General features: G+C 42.4%; 2 protein-coding genes across 2 annotated transcripts in view; one reads left to right on the forward strand and one right to left on the reverse strand.

Moving 5' to 3' along the window:
• Positions 1–13,903, forward strand: part of LBR (lamin B receptor) — a 57,578-nt gene extending 43,675 nt beyond the window's left edge. The window contains exons 12-14 of the mRNA XM_073628323.1: positions 4,574–4,654; positions 4,774–4,896; positions 10,365–13,903. Coding sequence (XP_073484424.1) covers positions 4,574–4,654; positions 4,774–4,896; positions 10,365–10,525 — 365 coding nt within the window. The 3' untranslated portion in view covers positions 10,526–13,903. The remainder of the gene's footprint in view (positions 1–4,573; positions 4,655–4,773; positions 4,897–10,364) is intronic.
• Positions 12,420–22,425, reverse strand: part of DNAH14 (dynein axonemal heavy chain 14) — a 415,539-nt gene continuing 405,533 nt past the window's right edge. Inside the window, 5 exon segments of the mRNA XM_073628322.1 lie at positions 12,420–14,641; positions 14,768–14,914; positions 17,079–17,218; positions 21,111–21,256; positions 21,548–21,660. Coding sequence (XP_073484423.1) covers positions 14,429–14,641; positions 14,768–14,914; positions 17,079–17,218; positions 21,111–21,256; positions 21,548–21,660 — 759 coding nt within the window. The 3' untranslated portion in view covers positions 12,420–14,428.

A 22,425-nucleotide genomic window follows, 5' to 3' on the forward strand; every position in this document is an offset into this window, starting at 1 on the left:
GATCCGAGTCTAGGGAAAACGAAGATCCCGGAAGTGACGTCGGTGGTGAGGGACAGCAACCAGCGTGGAACGGATGTAGTCATCAAAAAGGGACGCGTTTAGGAACTGCTATTGGTTCCTTTTTCAACCTATGGCTACAGGTATACCCATGCATAATTTATACTCTGGGCCAGCTGTGGGCGGGGACAAGGGCAGGAGGAAGTGTGAGAATGCCATACACCTTTTCCTAAGGACATGAATCATCAGAATAGTGCTAAATACACTATTGGTGAATACACTATTGGTGAAAACAATATTGATAAAAGGGTAGGTAAATAAGTGGAGGAAGAAATATAAGAAAATATGCCATACACCATTTCCTACTTCCTCCTGCCCACAGCTGGCCCAGAGAGTATAAATTATGCATGGGTATACCTGTAGCCATAGGTTGAAAAAGGAACCAATAGCAGTTCCGAAACGCATCCCTTTTTGATAACTACATCCGTTCCACGCTGGTTGCTGTCTCTCACCGCCAACGTCACTTCCGGGATCTTCGTTTTCCCAAGACTCGGATCGTGTGACCTCCACCGGCATCTCCAGGATCTTCCAACATCTGCTGGCAACTTCATTGGAGTCCCTGCCGCTACTTACCCACAGTCCTGGGAGTCTTGCAACAAGCTGCGGACCCTCCTGATGCTGGATCGCTCTTACCATCAACGATGTTATGCTTATTTTACTTTCTGATCTTGTAAGTGTTTTTAATCCCGCTGGGGATATTAAATATTTTAATCTTCTGCACTTAGAGGTGCCTTTTTTTTTCTGCTTGTGTTTTTTAGAGTTTGCTTCCACTTTCAAAGCTGCTGCCCTTAGTGTTGAAGAATCACCATTACCACCACCGGACCCCTGGTCTTATATAAACATTGCCTGCTTTGTCCTGTTGTCCAGAGCACCCTCAATTTTACATTGTACCTTTTTAGAATCACTGCAGAACCTACTGGATCAGAAGGTGATTCGCCATGTACCTCAGGAAGAGGGAAAAAATGGGGTTTTATTCCCATATCCTTAAAAAAAAAAAAGTCAGGCAAGCTAAGACTCATACTGAACCTCAAACCACTCAACCGAGGAATAAAATACAATAAATTCAGAATGGAGTCTATTTACTCGATCAGGAACATCCTTCCACGAGAGACATTCATGGCGACAATAGACCTACAGGATGCTTACCTACATGTCCCCATAAAGAAAGATCATCAAAAATTCCTGAGGTTCGCAATACAAGGGCCATCAACTACTCTGCATCTACAATACACAGCTCTCCCTTTAGGCATCTCTTCAGCACCAAGAATCTTCTCAAAGATAATGGCAGAAGCGCTAAAAGGTCTAAGACAACAGGGTATTGGCATAATACCATAATTAGACGATCTACTGTTTCTTTTGCGGATTCAGCAGAAGCCCTAGACAACAACTTGCGCACAAGTATATCCTATCTGCAAAACCTGGGATGGATAGTGAATACAGAAAAATCACAGATGACCCCAAGCCAGAGTGGTATATTTGGGCTATGTACTAGACTCCAGACTAACGAAAACCTTCCTAACGGAAGAAAAGAACGAAAAAATCACACAGGCAATAACCTCCCTAAGAGAGACCAACGCCATAACAATCAGACAAGGAATGGCTGTACTAGGGCTGATGACGTCTTCTATTCCAGCTATCACCTGGGCACAGATTCACATGAGACCTCTACAGAACTACATTCTGTCCCAGTGGGATGGCAGCCACTCATCCCTAGACAAGCCCATTCCGGTTCCGACCACAGTCAAACACTCCAATGGTGGCTCAATCCGCTTTGATACATCGAAGGGCTCAATCCGATCCAATCAGGATCACCACCGATGCCAGCGCCCTAGGCTGGGGAGCGCACATGGAGGGCCTCTGCTCACAGGCAAAATGCACCTCCAAATGGTCCCAAGCCTCTTCAAACATGAGAGAGCTAAAAGCCGTGGGGGAAGCATTAAAAGCGTTCAAACCAGCGATACAGGGGAGAGACGCAAAGGTGCAATCAGACAACGCCACGACCGTGGCATACCTAAACAGGCAAGGTGGGACAAAGTCCCGAAGCTTGATGAAGCTAACGGAGACAATCCTACTATGGGCAGAATCAACATAAAGTCAATATCAGGTATTCATCTGAAAGGAACAGACAATACGCTGGCAGACTTCCTGAGCCAGAAAACCATGAAGCAGACGGAGTGATCACTGAACCAAACTATCTTTTCACAGATCACTCAAAAGTGGGGGGTGCCCGAGGTAGATCTATTCGCCTCCAAAGCGAATACAAAATTACCAACATTCTTCTCTCTGGACCCCACAGATGGCAACAGCGGAGTAGATGCCTTCAACCAAAGGTGGGGATGGCAACTGTGCTATGCATTCCCTCCAATGCCATAATACCAAGGGTAATTCAAAAGATAAAGGCAGAGAGAGCAACGGTGATACTAATAGCACCGCACTGGCCCCAAAGGGCATGGTGCAGCCATTTGAAAAGCCTCAGCATCCAGCCTCAGCTGACACTGATGGACCGGCCAGATCTCCTATCACAGGGCCCAGTCAACCACCCGAACCACAGAATCCTGAAGCTTTCGGCTTGGTTACTGAAAGGGTAAGACTTCAGAACAAAGGACTGTCAAACAAGGTAAATAATACCATCCTAAACAGGAAGCCCGTGACAAGGGCAATCTACGAGAAAGTGAGGATAAAGTTTGTCTCTTGGAACAGAAACAGATTTCCAACAGAGGATCAATTCCAACAATCCTGGATTTCCTACAAGATGGAGCAGACAAATATATCTCCCCAGGCATGCTAAAGGTACAAGTTGCAGCACTCTCCTCATTCATGGATACCAGACTAGCAGAGGACCCGCTGATAAAGCGATTCCTAATGTCACTTAAAAGAGCTAGACCAGTCAAAATTAATAGAACGCCAACTTGGGACATGGCCACAGTGCTTAGAGGATTTCTTTCCCCTCCATTTGAACCAATGGAGGATAGCTCAGACAAAAACCTCACTTTAAAGACTGCACTTCTTGTGGCCCTAGTATCAGCCAGAAGAGTGAGCGAAATCCAAGCTCTGTCTATAATGGAACCATACTGCCTAATACATTTAGACAAAATAATTCTCTCTCCAGACCTGGCCTTTCTACCCAAGGTCTCCTCAACGTTCCATAGAACCCAAAATATCATACCTTCGCTTCCAAAAACTATGAATAGCGAAAAAAGACACAACAAACTTGATGTAAGAAACACACTCATAACATACTTCGAAAGAACGAAGGATTGACGAAGAACAACCTCCCTTTTTGTCCTTTTATGCAGGAGTCAACAAAAGGAAACAGGCTTCCAAGAATACCATCAGCAGATGGATAAGAATGGCCATACAGACGACCTATGAGGCGCAAAACCTCGCTCCGCCAAGCGCACACACAACCAGAGCCTGGGCAACCTTGGTCGCAGAGAAAGCTGGGGCAACTCCGGAGCAGATCTGCAGGGCAGCAACATGGTCGAGCTTCAATACCTTCGCAAAGCACTACCGTATAGACCAGCTGTCTGACCAAGACCAGGCATTTGGTCGCAAGGTGCTCCAGTCTCTATCCCCACCCTAGTAAGTATTGCTTGATACATCCTCTCGGATGCTGTCCTGGAAGACGAGTAGAAAAAGGGTTACCAGGTACATAACTATATTTTCTCACAGAAGTCTTCCAGGGCAGCACTAGTTCCCACCCTTGAAACGACAAATACCAGGTACAACAGGGGAGCTTTTAAACTGAGATTTCCTTCGGTGCTTTAATACAACTGAGGCACACAGGTAAACTGTGAAATTTTATAATGGTGGACTAATGTGTTTCCTGTTTCAGGGAGGGAGAGCCTATCTCTTGGATGCTGCCCTGGAAGACTTTGTAGAAAAAGTTACCAGGTACCTAACTCTATTTTTTTTTTTTTTTTTTTTTTAAGCTATTACTGCAGTGTCTTTACATTTTTTCGAGCATGGTTTTTTTTCTTATTTTTGTTCCTACTTTGAGGTAGGGTAGAATAGCTGCTATAGTGACATTGACCAAACACAGGAAATGGGTCCTGAATGAGCCAATATGATTGCTCCATGTACATGAAACTACAAATTTTCTTCTGGCTGATCTTGTGTACATCCTTTTAAAAAAAAAAAAAACCATCGCTTTAGTATATGAAGGCAAAACCAGCATGATTGTGTCTTTCACTTTTGGTGTTTTTTTTTTCCAAATAAAATTCTCTAATGATTGTAGCATTAAGATGCTGTCCTGGCATAGACACGCATTTGTACGGCCATGGCCTTCAAGCTAGTCCAAACTATTTTACTAACTAAAGCAGTTGCTGTGTGCGCAGTATAAACTGTATGTAGCATCAGGGATGTGTTCGGCAGCGGGACGGAAACTTCCAGCTTCATTCAAACTATTTTAAAGGTTTACTAAAATGTGAATTTAGGCTTTAAGCTGGCATATTTATTATGCATTCATCCATGCCTGGTCAGGCATTTATGGTGTTTTATGCTTGGTTTAATTTAGTTCTTGGATACTTTCTATTTCTACGTTCAAACAACCAGAAGTCTGCCTTCAGGAAAAATCCAGATGACCCTAAGCTTTCACGTGAGTTCAACCCCCCTCATATCTTTTTTTTTTTTTTTTTTTTTAATTGGTCTGAATCCAGTGCTTGTCCTCATCCGAATTACATGCAGCTGTGTAAATGTTCTCTTGTCTCTCCCCAGATCTGAAAACAATCCAAACTTCAGCTGGCAGTAAGCTGATTGTGTCTGGGCTTTGGGGATGGGTCCGACACCCAAACTACTTGGGTGATATCATAATGGCCTGGGCCTGGTGTTTGCCTTGTGGTGAGTATTAGTGTGACAGTGTTATGTACTGGGAAAAAAAACTGCCACAGTTTGGTTCTTGTGGACACCATAGATACCGTACTTTATTTTGTAAATCACTGTTTTTAGGTTACATGTATGTATGGTTAGTACTTTGCTTGCTAAATTATTATAGAAATGGGCGTTTATCTAAAGCTAAACTTTATTTTGTGGTTTCAGTTATGCATTTGGAAAGGGTCAGAACCTCTCCTTTTTTTTTTTTTTTTATAGGTTTAATTCAAGCAAGTTGTCCTTTTTTTTTAGCTTAGTCTAGGTTCTCATCTGTGTGGGTGATGCGGCTTGCGTTTGCATGGGCTCAGTAGCCCATTATTTTGAACGAGTTGCTATGTCTGTGTTTTCTGCAGGGAAAGTCCCTGACCTTTTTATTTTTTAACCACTTCCCGCCTGGCCTGACTGACTCGTATGACGCCCTGCAGAATAAGCCGCCACGCGCATCGTGGTGGTCGATGTGTCAGTCTGACACACCGATCTCCATAAAGAGCCTCCGCCGGAGGCTCTTTGCCATGTGATCAGCCGTGTCCAATCACGGCTGATCACGCTGTAAACCGGAAGAGCCGGTGATTGGCTTTTCTGACAGACGCGAGTAAAGGAGAGACGATCGGCGGCTCTCCTGGGGGGGGGGGGGTGGGGGGGGGGGCTTCTGCGCTGGTGGTCCCACACTGGACCACCAGGGAGGCACATGGCATGTGGATGGCCAGGTACATCCCCCATGGCCATCCACATGTGCAAATTAATGCAAAATCTGTGCCAATCAGTGCCACTGGCTGGCACCATTATGTAACAGAACTATTAAGTGATGCCCATCCGTGCCGCCCATCAGTGCTGCCTATGAGTGCCCATCAGTGCTGCATACCAGTGCCACCTATCAGTGCCCATCAGTCCCTATCAGTGCTACCTCATTGGTGCCCATCAGTGCCGCCTTATCAGTGCCCGTCAGTGCAGCCATATTAGTGCCCATCATTGAAGACGAAAACGTACTTATTTACAATAATAATTAACAGAATCAAAGAAAAACTTGTGTTTTTTCAAAATTTTTGGTCTTTTTTTATTTGCGCAAAAAATAAAAATTGCAGAGGTGATCAAATACCACCAAAAGAAAGCTCTATTTGTGGGAACAAAATTATAAAAAATTTGTTTGGGTACAGTGTAGCATGACCCTGCAATTGTCATTGAAATTGCGACAGCTCTGAAAATTGGCTTGGGCAGGAAGGTGTCTAAGTGCCTGGTATTGAAGTGGTTAAACACCGCCACCATGCAATTTCACGCACCCAACAACGTGCTGCATTTTATGATGTGCTGGGATACCATTAAGAATTGCACCCATGCATCTGCAAAAGAGCAGCACATTTTGGCTGTGGAAATGTGTGCAGTTAAAGTGATACTAAACCTAAAAACTTTTTTACCTTAATGCATTGTTTGCATTAAGGTAAAAAGCAGTTTGCAGTAGGGCTGAAACAACTATTACTATTTTCATCGATTAATTGGCCAGTAACATAACAGGGTTAAAAAAACTAAAATGAGCCCTTTATAATACAAAAAGAGCAAATAATCGCTACTATAACTATGCTTTTTTCAGCCGCTGCATATTTGGAAAGGGTCAGGGACTTTTTTTTAACACACAATGGTGCTTTTTTGGTTCAATATACTTCAATGGAGAAGCTGCAGAAAAACATGTAATGCGTGTTTGCAGCAATTTGTGTTTTTTAATCTACCCAACAACATATTGTCCAAAAAAAAAAAAAGCAAAATCATGTGTGCAAAAAATCAAAACGCACAGCAAAAAGCACTGCAGAAACAGATCAAAAGCAAATTGCATAGGTGTGTACTGAGCCTTATGCTGGCCACACGGATCAATTTTCAGACGAGAATATTCATACGAAAAATCTTTGTACAATCGCTGAATGAAAGAATTTTTCATTTCATGAAATTTTCACTTGTTTTTAACCGTCTGTTTTTAAAATGAATGTAACTTCTGAACGAAAACCACATACACTGTCTGAAAATTCCTTTGACCAAGAAGTTTTCTATTATTTCCAAATTTTCCCATCACTGGTTGAAAATGAATGTCGAATTGACCCCACTAACGATTAGAAAATTGAACGAACGTTCTTAAAATGACATTTTTTTTTTTTTAAGCAAAATATCAGTCTGCTGATATTTACCAGCTTCACCCTTTAATATACTGTTAGAAGATATATACTGTATATACTATCTCTCCTCTAATAGTATATACAGTATATCTCCTCTAATAGTATATACAGTATATCTCTTCTGTCTGTTATTCTCAGAGTGGATTAGAGATTTTGCTCTCTAACCATATAGTTGGTTTACTTACATTTACTACTGCATAGAGATATATTTAAGAATAAATTGCCTTTTTTTAAATTTTACATAGTAACTAAATTATATACCACACTTTTTTTAAAGGTTATTAATCGAAATAATCGGCCAACTAATCGATTATGAAAATAATCGTTGGTTGCAGCCCTAGTTTGCAGGAGAAGAGGGGAAAAGAGATCAGCGCTCTGCACGACTGCCATTGGCTCTTGCTGCTGTCAATCAAATGCAGTAAAGAAGAAGTGGGGGGCGGTCTAAGTCCTGCTGTGTAAGTCTATGGAGCACGGCTCCATAGACACACAGGTCGGGAGCGAGCACACAGTGTTTAACCCAATAGCAAACAATTTGCTATGGGGACACACAAAAGAAGTGAAGATCGCCACCAGGGACCCGAGAAGAGGAGGATCGGGGCCGCTCTGTGCAAAGCCACTGCACAGAGCAGGTGCAACGTGTTTATTTTAATTTTAATAACACTTTAACACGTGGTCATGTAACCGAGTGAACCTAGTCTTACAGCTGCCGCTTGAAGGAAATAAATGGTTGCCGCATACAATTTATTTTAGAACCATCGGCATTTTGTTGCCTGTCTGATGGTCACCTTTCCACAACTTCTGGATTCTCTTGCTGTCTGCAAGCTGTGACTCCTGAAGCTCCTCCTCTCAGCTCCTCTGTATTTCAGAAGGAGGGCTCTGTGAAATGTGACACCGCATTGCCTATTCACATGGCATAGTGAATACATGTATGGAGAGCTTCACAAAGTAAGTTTACAAACTTAAAAAAAAAAATCATTCAGAATAATAAAAGTAAGCTAGAAGTAGTGGAATTGCAATTTGGAAATTAATATGATTTTACATTTTGACCAATGATGACCTTTAAGTGTGACTTACAGTGGATTATTGCCTCCAGCCCTGCTCTGGAGATTCTCATTGTGCGGCCCTGCCTGGAGCCTCACACTTTGAAGAAGTCGCAGTAGGACCCTACAGTTTTCACATGTGGCCTGGCTCCAATTATTCCTATGGCTGGTCTGTGCTCTTAAAGTACAGGTCATTCTGTGGGGTAAGGGGACTGACTGGGATGCAAGGGCCTGCTTGCAGCTGTGTAGTGCCAGCAGTGTAGACCTCTGGAGTGGGGCTAGGGATAAGTATTCTGGACTGGGAAGCTGTAAAGGACAACTTCACTAAAAATGAAGTGAATATAACCGCTTTGTCATTTAAAAAAAGCTCATTGGCTGTACTTTTCCTGTGGATCACTGGAGTTCAGTTTGTTCTGCCCTCATGCGACGCGTTTTCAGCAGACATCAGGCTGACATCACAGAGCCAGTCCAGGCTGGGGAAAGATCATGACCATATGGCTGGGATCCCCCCCGAAGCCTGGATTGGCATCTGGCCCAGCCTCTCAGCAAGCCGCTTCTGCCCCCTCCACAGCCCAGCACTCCAGTCAGTGTGAGGGGCAGAGCAGAGAGCCAGGGACTGATGGTCACCAGCTCTCTGCTCACAGAGCTCTGAGAACCCGACCGATCAGTCCTCAGCTGGCGGGGGACAGATGCTGCATCCACCTAGGTAAGTATGATTCTTTAAAAAAAAAAAAAATCCTGAACTTCTCTTCTAAGCTCTGTTTCTGAATAAGGCAACTGGGCACTTCCACAAACCAGTAATTACATGTCCCAGCATGCCCTATAGGGTATCCTAAAGCCTCGTACACTGTACGATTGTTGACAGACTGTTGTCCTAAAATCTTACTGTTAGTACGCTCCTTTTGACAATTGTTGTCCAACTTTCGGCCAACAAATGTTGGATGACAGGCTAGTAAATTTTCGGCGGACAACAGTGACGTCAGATTTTCATATCGTGTGTACACAAATCCGTCACACAAGTTGAAAGTACAAACACGCATGCTCGGAATCAATGCTCACGAAATTAGCAGAAGGGGCTCAAATGGTGGCGCTCGAGCTGAAATTCCTCGCAGTGCGTCACAACGTTTGTGTTTGTGGCACGACAATTGTGTACCGTTGGTATGCAAGACGAGATCCTGGCACACGCCCTTTTGACAAAAATCAGACGCTCGGTTGGCCAACAATCGTACTTCTGTACGAGGCTTAAAGGGGTTGTAAAGGTAAACATTTTTTCACCTTAATGCATTCTAAGCATTAAGGTGAAAAAACTTCCGACAATACCGCCCCCAGCCCCCCCGTTTTACTTACCTGACCCCTCGAAAGTCCCGCGCTCGCTCCCGACATCCTCTTCGCCGCTCAGCCTGGCCGCTGATTGGCTACAGTGGATGGATTGAAAGCAGCGCAGCCATTGGCTATAGCCGCCGGCTGTATCACGGGAGCGTGCCCGCAAGAACTAACCACCATGCAAGGGAGCTCGCATTAAGGTGGTGAGTCCTTGCGGGGAGGAGCTGAAACAGCCGCCGAGGGACCCCAGAAGACCAGGTTAGGGGCCACTCTGCAAAACGAGCTGCACAGTGAAGGTAAGTATAATTATATGTTTGTTTTTTATAAAAAAAAAAAAAATACCTTTACAACCCCTTTTAAAGCTAAAAATACACTTTAGTCTGTACAATCTTTTGCAGCTTTGCCAAAAACAAGGGCCTGTCTTATAGGATACAGTCTGAATGTATTGTTTAGGCGGGCCCTCAAGTAAAATAATTTTGATAGAGCAAAAGGAGATTGTACAATCTGAATGTAAAGCAGCTACAGACTTGTGGATCTTGACAACTAGATTGTACCACTAATTGTAACAATTACCGTATTCCTAATTGTAATATGTATACTACCAGTAAGGCTGCATTCACACCTGAGCGTATCGTTTTTAGGCAGAAAGTCATTCAATTTTTGTCACGATTTGGTACGGGTCAAAAGATCACCAATATAAAAAGTAGAAAACGCCTGTAATCTGCCAAAGAAGCTCCTGTAATTTTTTGAGCGACGGGCGTTTTGCTTCAGGTGACAGAACGCTCAGATGTGAACAGGGGCGATTGAAATGAATGGGTTTTTTGTCTTGTTGGGTGTTTTTAGAGCTGAGGCTTACAGCAGAAAAATGCCTAGGTGTGACTAGAGCCTAATATTTGAACCCTTTTTTCTTTTCTAGGTTTCACCAGCATTTTGCCATACTTTTACGGATTCTGCCTTACTGCCCTTCTCTTCAACCAAGTGATCAAAGTGGAACAGCAATGTAAAATAAAATACGGCCCTGACTGGCAGAAGTATTGTCAGCACGTCCCATATCGCCTAGTCCCTTACATTTACTAGCAGAGCAACTATCAATTTCACAATTGGTACCATCTTTGGATTTTTTTTTTCTGATTTGGTGACAAGTGAAATCTGGTTGGCCATGCAGGCTATTGTAAATGTTTGATATTTTGTATATAATGTATTAAAGGTATTTTTATGTATGCTATAGCAGCACAGAGGGTTTTACATTTCCCACTGACCAAGGAAAGCTATTGTCTACTGTAAATGTATTTCCCATGCTTTGCATTTTCCGTTAGATTAGCTTGGATGCACATTAAGGGTACCTACAAGGTAAAGTGCTTGTTTTTGGCAACATGACATGGGATGGGCATTGTATAAACTGTCTTTAGAGATTCACCCTCTCTATATGTCCTGTGACCAGTGAAACTAGGACTGAAAATTAAAGAAAAAATCTACAAATTTGAGTTTGCACCAGAATAGGAATAAGGGGAAATCTATCAATGGGTGGGACACTTATCTAAGAAGGGCTTTCCATTACATCGGAAAGAGATCCTCTCCCTTTCTGATTTGTTTACAAGACCGAAAATAAATAAGTCTCCCTAATGGGACACAAATGCAATAAAAAAAGGGGGTTTTTATCCCCCCCCCCCCCATCTCAACTGTATGTTGGTCCTCAGCACAGTTAAGAAGTAATATCTTAAAGGTTTTATAGAAATTTTATAGATGTGTATATGTATATATGCTCTCTCCTTGGATGCCAAGTACTTGTGTTTGGGAAAATGACACACATGGGCTTTTCTTTAAATGAAGTATATATTAATCTAGGGGGGGGAAATCACTATTTTCTACTAATAAGCCCTGGGATATTCTGTCAGTACATTTGCTAGCAGGTGAACATGTTAAGCGGAGTTTGCAGCACCAAGATTTCATGCAAGTCTTTTAAACATCTCGTTTACTACACTGCAGATGTCTGTAATGTGAAAAAATGCTATCCATTCCCTTCAACACTGCACTCAGACCTCTTGGCTACTGTCTGCCATAAATATAGAAACAAAAATATGCTTTACATTTTTTTTAATACTAGAAGTTGCGATTGCTGTATTATGGCAGATGACCATACGTTTCATTAAAAGTGGACACTTTTTTGCAGACACTTTTAGGAGCCAGTGTAACCCATTTGGCAATTGGAAAATACAGCCATTCACTTTTCATGGCTTTACCAAAAAATATCACAGCATCCACTGTATAATTAATATGTAGTTGAGTTTTGTAGAAGAATGCTTTAGCTGGGGCAGGTAATATTGGTTCAGCTTAAGTCCTGGTTCACACTTGTGCGATGTGGGAACCAGCACAATTCCTGTGCGGGTTCCCATATCGCATCTCACTCGCAGGCAGTTCACACTGCTCTCTGCTGCGGGTGTCAATGTAAATTTAATGACGCCCCCCAAATCAGATCGCGGTGTAAACTGTGAAATCGGTCAGGAATCAGATCGATCCAATTCCAGTGTTGACAAGAGTTCTGCACCATTTTGGTGTGAATGCGATTCAATTTCAGCCATACAGTTTGTATGGCTAAATTTGCATCACACAGGCACCACATGTGATCTGCACAGCAGTGTGGTGCGAATCACATGCATTGTCTGTCATTGCACCAGTGTGAACTCAGCCTTACTGCCTCTGGGTTAGTATACACCTTGTGAGGCACAGGGTGGTTGCTTCCAGCTGAGCCTTCTGAGCTCTCAAAGAGCTTGTTAATGTGAAACCTAATCCACCAACCTGATCTGTTGCTGGGTCTCTAATACGCAAATTGTGTAAACAAGGCACTTAAATCGTTTGTTTTCCACGTACGTTCTGTTATACAATAATTGGTAGTTAGTGGAGAGCCATGCTGTGATTGTGCTCCCCTCCACCACTAACAGCTGTGACATGCCAAGGAAGGGGTTTATTTCAGTTTTTTTTTTTTTTTTCTTTTTTTTTTTTTTTACTGTGTGGCTTGTTAGATACAAATAATGCTTAAGACCTTTTCTATGCCAACATGTGATCTTACAACCAAGTAATTGTATATTTGTTGAAGTTGTATGTTTTATTGTGAAATGATCGCTTTCTCAGGACTTTTAAATCTTTTTTTTAAAATCCCATATTTTAAATAGATAACTTATTATGGGTATTTTATAAGATGTGAGATTAATCCAAAAATGTGTCTATTTATGCTACCTCTGCTATATAGCTTTCTTAGCATAGTCGTGGCTGTTTACAAAATGTATCACAAAGGCGTGAACTAGTCATTCATTGGGGTCTTCTGCAGCATTTTGTTTTCAGTTTAGATAACCACCCTCTGAAGTCTCAATTCTTTGTCTCACACCAGTCCTATGCACAACCCCCAACTGCAGTGTAGAAGGGTGTGTGCTTTTACATGTAACTGCAGTGCTGCCACAGGCAGACAAGGTGCTGCCAAACTGTAAATATTAAGGGTTACTGTTTTTGCAGAGTGTGTAGTTTGAGCTTCAAAGTCTCTGCAGGGTTGGCACAGTGTTTCCATTTCCCTCTGGTGTTGTAGGTGATATCACAGACAGTGGGGCTGATTTACTAAAGACAAATTATTAGTAAATGAGGTAAAGCTTCACTTTGCAAAGAATACCCAATCACAAACGAGCTCTCCCTCATTTCAGAGCTTCCCCTCAGATCTAGAGCAAATGCACTTGCAGTGCACAGTATATTTGCCTTTAGTAAATGAACGTCAGTGTGTGCCATTTGGTGGGCAAACTGGGCTGATTTAGTCCCTCACTTCTCTTTTCTCTCCTCTTGGCACATGCTAATCCACTTTTATGCTGTCATGTGCACCTGGAGGTTGTGAACCTTGGGTCAGGCCAGGCAGCTCAGACCATACATTCTGCAACCAAAGTACCCAACATTTAGCAGAATATCATCTGCCTGTTGCAATCCTGCAGTTTTACATGGAAAACTCTTAAGGCCCATTCACATCTTTGCAAATGGTAATGCACATAACTCTGTGCCATTTATTATGAAGGGTACCCCAACTCACCCGCACTGCTGCACACCACAACACAAAGGATGGTGTTGATCATAAAAAATGGTGCATATCTGTTTTTTTGCCAGTGTTGTAGTTTAATTATTGGCTGCCCTATTGCACCACGTTAACCATGTGTTTACCAATACAGCACAGATGTGAATGGACTTTTAATATTTGCTTTATGCGCTGTCTGCATACTGAAGTGTTTTTTGTTTGTTTTTGTAACCTGTGAATACATTGTGTATTATAGTCGTATTTTTTGTATTAAGATATATATGCTTCTATTTTTGCATATTTTTTTTTCTTACACATATTCACATAAACCATTGAATTGTTCTAAGCATTATTTCTCACAAAATGTACTATAACATTTTTTTTAAATAAATATTTTGTGTGGACTTTTATCAGTCTTTGTAGAAGTGTTGAATGTATTTCCTTTTATATTTACCTAGAAAATGACGACAGTTTTATGTGAGGTATAAGGCAGGACAGTGGGCATTTCACAATGGCATTGCCCTTTTAAAGTTTCAGCAGTGACAAATGAAACAATGGTGTGGTAGATGATGCAGCTTAGTTTATGAATTGAAAAGCCATGCATTTTTACTCCAACATCATAACTATTTACATCAGCAATGCTGTGCAAAAATATAACACAAGTTGTTGTGGGAAATATAATTTTTATATAGGCTAATATTTTAGGGGACAATCCAGAGTAATCAAATATTTCACTTAAAGGTTGCGTTGGCTGGCTGGCTTGGGTAACCCCCCCCCCGCCGCCAACCAGCTGATCACCTTGATAGCGGATATGAGTAGTGATAGGCTGTAGAAATTGCCCTCCACCAAGACCACTGTTACATTTTTGTGTGAAACCCCCAGACATAGGCACAAAGTGAAAGTTGCAAGAAAGGTACACCAGTAAAATATAACGGTCATTCAGTTATTTGGCAGAGCATGGCCACCCCCCTTTGTATCCAGTGCTCAGGTCTGACCACTGTTGGTATATTCACAGATGTTACGTAATTGGTGGAATGTCCCGTTGAAGATAAAGTTCCAGCGCGCAGTGGTGTTCTGTATAATGGACATTCATAAGTGAAGACTTTGTTGTGGTCATCGGTGCAGCTGCTTGCAGTTTCCAGTTCAATCTGTATATTGGTAAAAAAATCCATAATAACTTTTGGATTAAAAAAAAAAAATTACAATAAAAGGCAGTCTGAAGACAGAATGCAGCGTTGGCCTTGCACAGAAAAATACCGCACAGTCCTGCTTACCATGTGTGGGATGAAATGGATTTGTGGCAGTGGGTAAAATCTTTGCTGATGTTCACATTCCTCCAAGACTTGTGTATCATGGCTCCACCGAGCACTGTCTAGGAAGAGGCCGAATACCAGAACGCCCTGTTCAGGTGGATGCGAGCCCTGCAGAAGACATGAATTGTAGAGTGGGGATTAGAGGTGTTGTTGCTTTAACCCATAATTAGGAAAAACAATCCTACATTAGTTTACCCAGCAGCCCATATTAAAAAGTAGCTCTGGCTGTTGTACTCGCCTTCTTTGTAGTGCTGTCCCCCACTAACACACCTGCTTACTGATCCAGTGCTGGTCCCTCTACTGGGTTGAATGATAACAGATGTCATTCAAACCTCTTCCTGTGAGCCCAGAGAAGTAAGGTGTTTCACCTTCCAGAGCCGTAGTTATGGGATACTGAAGAGTCAGATGGCACTGCAGCATTTAAGATTTACGTGCCATTGGAGGGACCTGGAAAAATGTTAGCATATGGATTTTTTCTTGTCCATTGAGGGACACAGAAAATCTTACTGCTTTGGGATAATACTGTCTCCTACAGAAGGATTGGACACTGGCAATCTGTAGGTAAAAACTACTAAGGTATAACCAGCATGCCCCACTTTATTTTTTGTCTGTTTTCTCTGCACTGGCTCTATCCCTAAAAACTGACTTAGTAGACCCTCCAGGACTGGCGTCTGGAGCTCATATTTATTGGTTGATTGTGCCACATTCAGACTTTTTTTTTTTTTTTTTTTTTTTTTTTTTTTATTTCTGCCAAAATAGTGTAGTGTGCTTGGCCTCTCCTAGCATTGGTCCTATACCAGGTGCCTTTGGTCCCAAGCCCAGTACAGTAATCCCTCCCTACGCCAGGCCAGACAAGAGCACATCTCAACTCACCCAGGCAGGCAGATAATCAGTCAGTCCCCATAAGTGTATTTGATACCCTGGAGGATGCAGAAATAAAATCTGTCATAGAGATGCGTGACACATTCTTGAACCCTGGTCTAGCCTGATCTGAGTATACTTGGACTGCTGGGCCGGAGGTATAGAGGAAATCTCGTGTTCATTCATAAAATACAAAGCCTCCTGTGAATGGCTGAGCAGCGCTCAACCCAACTTGATTTTGTTCTAGGAACTGGAAGACTTCCACCTGCTGATTCTGAATGTATCATGAACTGCTTGGAATGCTTTCAAGGGAAAGCCAGATGCTGGCTGAAAAAAGAAAATACCGGGGTTATGGCTGATATCGGCAGCCATATTCCTGGTAAATCACTTGCAAACCACTATGTGTGTGTAAAAGAAATATATAATATATATGCGCAAGTGGTTAAAATCATCATATACCCTGTTTCCCCGAAAATAAGACCTAGTGTGATTGTCGGTGATGGCTGCAATATAAGCCCTACCCCCCAAATAAGCCCTAGTTCTTGTAGTAAGTCCTTGTAGGTCTTATTTTCAGGGTAGGACTTATTTGGGGGGTAGGGCTTATATTGCAGCCATCACTGACAATCACGCTAGGTCTTATTTTGGGGGAAACAGGGTATTTATTTCCACATTTAATTTAAATTCTTTCTTGTCCACTTCTTCTGTTAATGAGCTTGAAGTTTGAAAATGTACTTTTTTTTTTTTTTTTTTACGTATTTCACACTTTTACCTCCTTGAATAAAGGGACACATTGCACTAAACCCTCATAACTGAATAGTAAAATGAGTCCTGTTTACCATTATCGAAAGTAAAAGAAAATTCCAAATTTTGGGTTGTCCCCAGAAAAGTAATAGAGGGGAAATCTTCCCATGGGGACACATTCTGGTGATTTGGGGGTCCCCAAGGAATTTCCTCAATTTTTAGGAATTTCCTAGCACTTCCTGTTTGGCTATGGGACAGGAAGTTAAGGGAAATCTCAACAATGGGAACACAGATATTGAAATATATATTCTGACAGGGGATCCTCTCTTACAATGTAACATGTTTTGCCTATAGTTCTACTTCAATATCAGAGGACATATGCTATATAGATATCAGAAGATGTTTTAATTAGTTTAGAGCTGTATCAGGTGTTAATAGTGAACAGCATCAACTTCCTGCAAGGGTGACAGGAGGAGGGTACATGCAGCGAAATGCATTAGTCTAAAGGAGGGGTAGGCAAACGGCCCCTCCAGCTGTTGCAGAACTACAAATCCCATCATGCCTCTGGGAGTAATTGTAACTGCCAGCCTTACAATGCCTCATGGGAAATGTAGCTCCACAACAGCTGGAGGGCCCCAGGTTGCCTACCCCTGGTCTAAAGTCTACTTACATTGAAAGCTATTTCGGCGATTCTGTTTGTATCCAGATTGGGAACAGTCACAACAGGCTGCACTTGGTGTTTAAAGGTGAGCGAGTCCACTGATAGACTTCTTTTTCGAGCATAATTTTGTAACACAGCTGTCAGGAACCCTGAGGAAAATAAAGCATTGTGAGTACAAAATTGGGAATAATGGTGTTGAGGGACACCGGACACTTTATTAGATACACCTATTCAATTGCTTGGTAATACAAATTGCTAATCGGCCAATCACATGGCAGTAACTCAATGCATTTGGGCATCTAGACATGGTGAAGACAACTTGCTGAAGTTCAAACCAAGCATCAGAAAAGGGATTTAAGTGACTTTGAACGTGGCATGGTTGTTGGTACCAGACGGCCTGGTCTGAGTATTTCTAAAACTACTGGGATTTTCATGCACAGCCATCTTTAGGGTTTACAAGGGAATGAGCCTAAAAAGAAAATATCCAGTGAGTGGCGGTTGTGTGGAGGAAAATGCCTTGTTGAGGTCAGAGGAGAATGGGAAGACTGGTTCGAGATGATAACCACTCGTTACAACCAAGGTATGCAGAATACCATCTCTGAATGCACAACACATTGGACTATAGAAGATTGGAAAAACATTTCCTGGTCTGATGAGTGTCGATTTCACCTGCGTTATTCAGATGGTAAAGTCAGAACTTGGCATAAACATGAAAGCATGGATCCATCCTGCTCTTGTATCAACGGTTCAGGCTGGTGGTGGTATAACTGTGTGGGGATATTTTCTTGGTCCACTTTGGGCCCCTTAGTACCATCATTTAACCACTTAACAACCGGCCCATAGCCGAATGATGGCTACAGGGTGGTTGCTTAACTCTGGGAGGACGTACTATGACGTCCTCCCAGAATTCCCCTCTCGCGCGCCCCCGAACACATTCGTGACTGCCGGGTCCAGAGGACCTGGCGCATCACGGATCCCGGTAAATGGCCGCTGATCGCAGCCGTTTACCATGTATGTGATCGCTCCGTCAAATGATGGAGCGATCACATGTAAACAAACCGGCGTCATCTCATGACACCGGTTACTCTCCTCCCCTCTGTGTACCGATTGGATGTGTAGTGCCCACAGCGCTGCTCAGTGACATCTAGCCATCCATCCATGCTCAGCCATCCCGAATGCTCTGCAATGCCCCAGAATACTGTGCAATACTCTGCAATACCCACAATACTGTGCAATACTCTGCAATACCCACAATACGCTGCAATACTCTACAATACCCCGCAATACCCCGCAATAACCTGCAATAACCTGCAATACCCTGCCATATTCGGCGATACTCTACAAAACCCCGCCATACTCCGCAGTACCCTGCCATACCCAGCCTCTGTATGTGGCCAGGCTGTGGAAGTCTCACACATGTGGTATCGCCGTACTCAGGAGGAGGAGTAGGAGAATCTATTTTGGGGTGTCATTTTTGGTATGTACATGCTATGTGTTAGAAATATTGTATAAATGGACAACTTTGTGTTAAAAAAAATGTGTTTTAACCACTTCCCGCCCACCGGCCGTCATACGACATCCTTGACTTTGTGCGGGGATATCTGAATGATGGGTGCAGCTACAGGCATCATTCGGATATCAACTTTTTTAGCCGGCTATTCTCTACACCATAAGAACGATCATAGCGGCTGTTCCACTGCTTGATCGTTCTTACGGGAGGCGAGAGTGGATGTCCCCCCCTCCCGCTGCCCTCAGGTGCTTCTACCGACTCACCGCTATGATCGAAGGCAGGATCTTTTTTTTATTTCAGGCTTACCAGCCTAGAGGCGAGATGTGGGGTCTTATTGACCCCATATCTTACTGTAAAGAGGACCTGTCATGCCATATTCCTATTACAAGGATATTTACATTCCTTGTAATAGGAATAAAAGTGGTCAAAAAAATTTTTTTTTTGGAAAAAAGCATCAAACTAAAATACTAATAAATACTAAACTAATAAAAAGTAAAATGAACAATAAAAAAAAAAAAAATTTAAAGCGCCCTTATCCCCGTGTGCTCGCATGCAGAAGCGAACGCATATGTAAGTCCCGCCCACATATAAAAACGGTGTTCAAACCACACATGTGAGGTATCGCTGCGATCGGTAGAGCGAGAGCAATAATTTTAGCCCTAGACCTCCTCTGTAACTCAAAACATGTAACCAGTAAAAAATTTTAAAGCGTCGCCTATGGGGATTTTTGAGTAGCGAAGTTTGGCGCCATTCCACAAGCGAATGCAATTTTGAAAGGTGACATGTTGGGTATCTATTTACTTGGCATAACTTCATCTTTCACATTATGCAAAAACATTGGGCTAACTTTACTGTTTTTGTTTTTTTTTAAGCACAAAACTGTTTTTTTCCCAAAAAAAGCGTTCAAAAATTGCTGCGCAAATACCGTGTGAGATAAAAAGTTACAATGACCGCCATTGTATTCTCTAGGGTCTTTGCTAAAAAATATATATAATGTTTTGGGGTTCTATGTAATTTTCTAGCTAATAAATGATTTTTACATGTAGGAGAGAAATGTCAGAACTGGCCTGGGTGCTCCCTGCATGTTGGGCCTCTGTATGTGGCCACGCTGTGTAAAAGTCTCATACACGTGGTATCACGATACTCGGGAGTAATAGCAGAATGTGTTTTGGGGTGTAATTTGTGGTATGCATAATAGGTGTGTGAGAAATAACCTGCTAATATGACAATTTTTTGAAAAAAAAAAACTAAAAAAAAAACTAAAAAAAAAAACTTGATTTTTCAAAGAATTGTGGGAAAAAATGACAACTTCAAAAAACTCATCATGCATCTTTCTAAATACCTTGGAATGTCTTCTTTCCAAAAAGGGGTCATTTGGGGGGTATTTGTACTTTTCTGGCATGTTAGGGTCTCAAGAAATTAGATAGGCCGTCAGGACCAAATAATATCCACCGATTTGGGTTTTTCTTACCAAAGATATGTAGCGATATAAATTTTGGCCAAAATATGTGACGAAAAATTACTTATTTGCAAAATTTTATAACAGAAACTAAGAAAAATGCATTTTTTTTTACAGATTTTTCGGTCTTTTTTCTTTTATACCGCAAAAAATAAAGAACCCAGCGGTGATTAAATACCACCAAAAGAAAGCTCTATTTGTGTGAAAAAAAGGACAAACATTTCATATAGATACAGTGTTGCATGACTGAGTAATTGTCATACAAAATGTGAGAGCACCAAAAGCTGAAATTTGGTCTGGTTATTAAGGGGGTTTAAGTGCCCAGTGGTCAAGTGGTTAAACACCCTGGCCTACCTGAGTATTTTTGCTGACCATGTCCATCCCTTTAGGACTACAGTGTCCCCATCTTCTGATGGCTGCTTCCAGCAGGATAATGCACCATGTCACAAAGCTCAAATCATCTCACCACTGGTTTCTTGAACATGACAATGAGGTCACTGTACTCCAATGGCCTCCACAGTCACCAGATCTCAATCCAATAGATCACCTTTAGGATGTGGTGGAATGGGAGATTTGCATCATGGATGTGCAGCCGACAAATCTGCAGCGATTGTGTGATGCCATCATGTCAATATGGACCAAAATCTCAGCAATGTTTCCAACATCTTCTTGAATTTATGCCACAAAGAATTAGGGCAATTCTAAAGGCAAAAGAGGGCCCAACCCGGTACTAGCAAGGTGTACCTAATAAAGTGGCTGGTGAGTGTATACAGATATATACAACACAATCTATAACCTTGCCATTTTTATGATCTTGTGAAGCTTCATTTTATTGTTTTTAATTTTATATCCTAATGTGTCAATCTACCTGAAAGTGATAGTTTAGCCACAGAGGGAGTCCAGTGACACAAGTCACCCACTGGTTTATATTTCACAGGGATTTTTTTTTTTTTTTATGAAGTATCCTCTGCCAAGAACACATTGTACAAAACGGTGCGATGAGCCAGTAGAAAAGGGAAAATTATAAAAGCTGTTTACTTTCTAGTTAAATTGAATTCAGCCTCTTGCCTACCTTGGGGGAAGAAGAACGCAGGAATCCAGTATTTGTACGGCTCCCCTGTGAGGTGTGACCCTTTCTCCGGAAGAGCGTCGGACGTTTGGGATGTATTTGGTCTGGAAAGTTTGAATGTCTTCTTTATCCCCAGCTGCTGACCAAACCTAAATATAACATAGTACAATATATTTAAAGTGGAACTTTAGGCTAGAAAATGAGAACGGAAAGGATTATTAATGCAGAAGAGACATGCTTTGTGTCTTCTGTATTAAATCTCCTTACCTGCCTGTGCTTTGTGCTCACTGCACAAATTTGCCAATGCCGAAGCTGACGGAAATCCCACATGTACGTGGGAGTGACGTCATCTTGGCCTAGCCAACGACAGCGCACTGCTTGATTCAATAATAGAGGACATTCATTATAGGTTTTGGGGGTCGCGGTGTGAAGTCTCTCACCTCTCCTGTACACAATGAATCACATGACTGGACCATGTGGAGAAAAACCCAATTCTCTGTACAAGATCATCTACCCAGGAGCCAAGTAGTTTACAAGATTCGTATGAGCATCGCTGAAACACAGTAAATACGACACATTCGTTTTAACATTCAAATGGATGGTGAATTATAATCACGTTCAAAAAGCCCTTCCCTCATCTCCTCCTATCCCATACAGTGGCGTAGCGTGGGTTTTCAGCACTTGTGGCAAGGCAAGTAATTTGCACCCCCTAATGTGTGGACTTTTAGGCTCCATGCACACTAGCAGCTCCAAAACCTCTAGAAAAAGCGTTTGATAAAAAACTTTCATATTCACATTTTAGCTGGCATTTTTGCAGTGTTTAGGAGTGTTTTAAAAAACAAGTTTTAGGAGCGCTTGCATTTATAAGGAGTGACAGCTGCCATCCTTAACAACCAGCTGGTTGTCGGGGGAACAGGCTGGAGAACTGGGCACTGCGTCCATAGTGGCAGATGAGTCATGAGTTCCCTGCTGACAGCTGAATGTAAACAAAACAATTGTCAGCAATGAAAACTCCATTAAAAAAACAATGTGGGCCGCCCCCCAATCCCTACCATGCCCTTAGGATCTGGTATAGATTTTAGGAGGAACCCCATGGCAAAAAGAAAAAAAAAAACTGCATCCCCCTACCCCCCCCCCAAAATCCATACCAGGCCCTCAGGTCTGATATGGATTTTGAGGGGGAAAAAAATGCCGCAGGGGTCCCCCCCCCCCCCAAATCCATACCAGACCCTTATCTGAGCATGCAGCCTGGCAGGCCAGTACAGGGGGTGGGGGGCGAGCGAGTGCCCCCCTCCTGAACCATACCAGGCCACATGCC

The sequence above is a fragment of the Aquarana catesbeiana genome, linkage group LG04, assembly GCF_042186555.1.
Source record: "Aquarana catesbeiana isolate 2022-GZ linkage group LG04, ASM4218655v1, whole genome shotgun sequence".
NCBI lineage: Eukaryota > Metazoa > Chordata > Amphibia > Anura > Ranidae > Aquarana > Aquarana catesbeiana.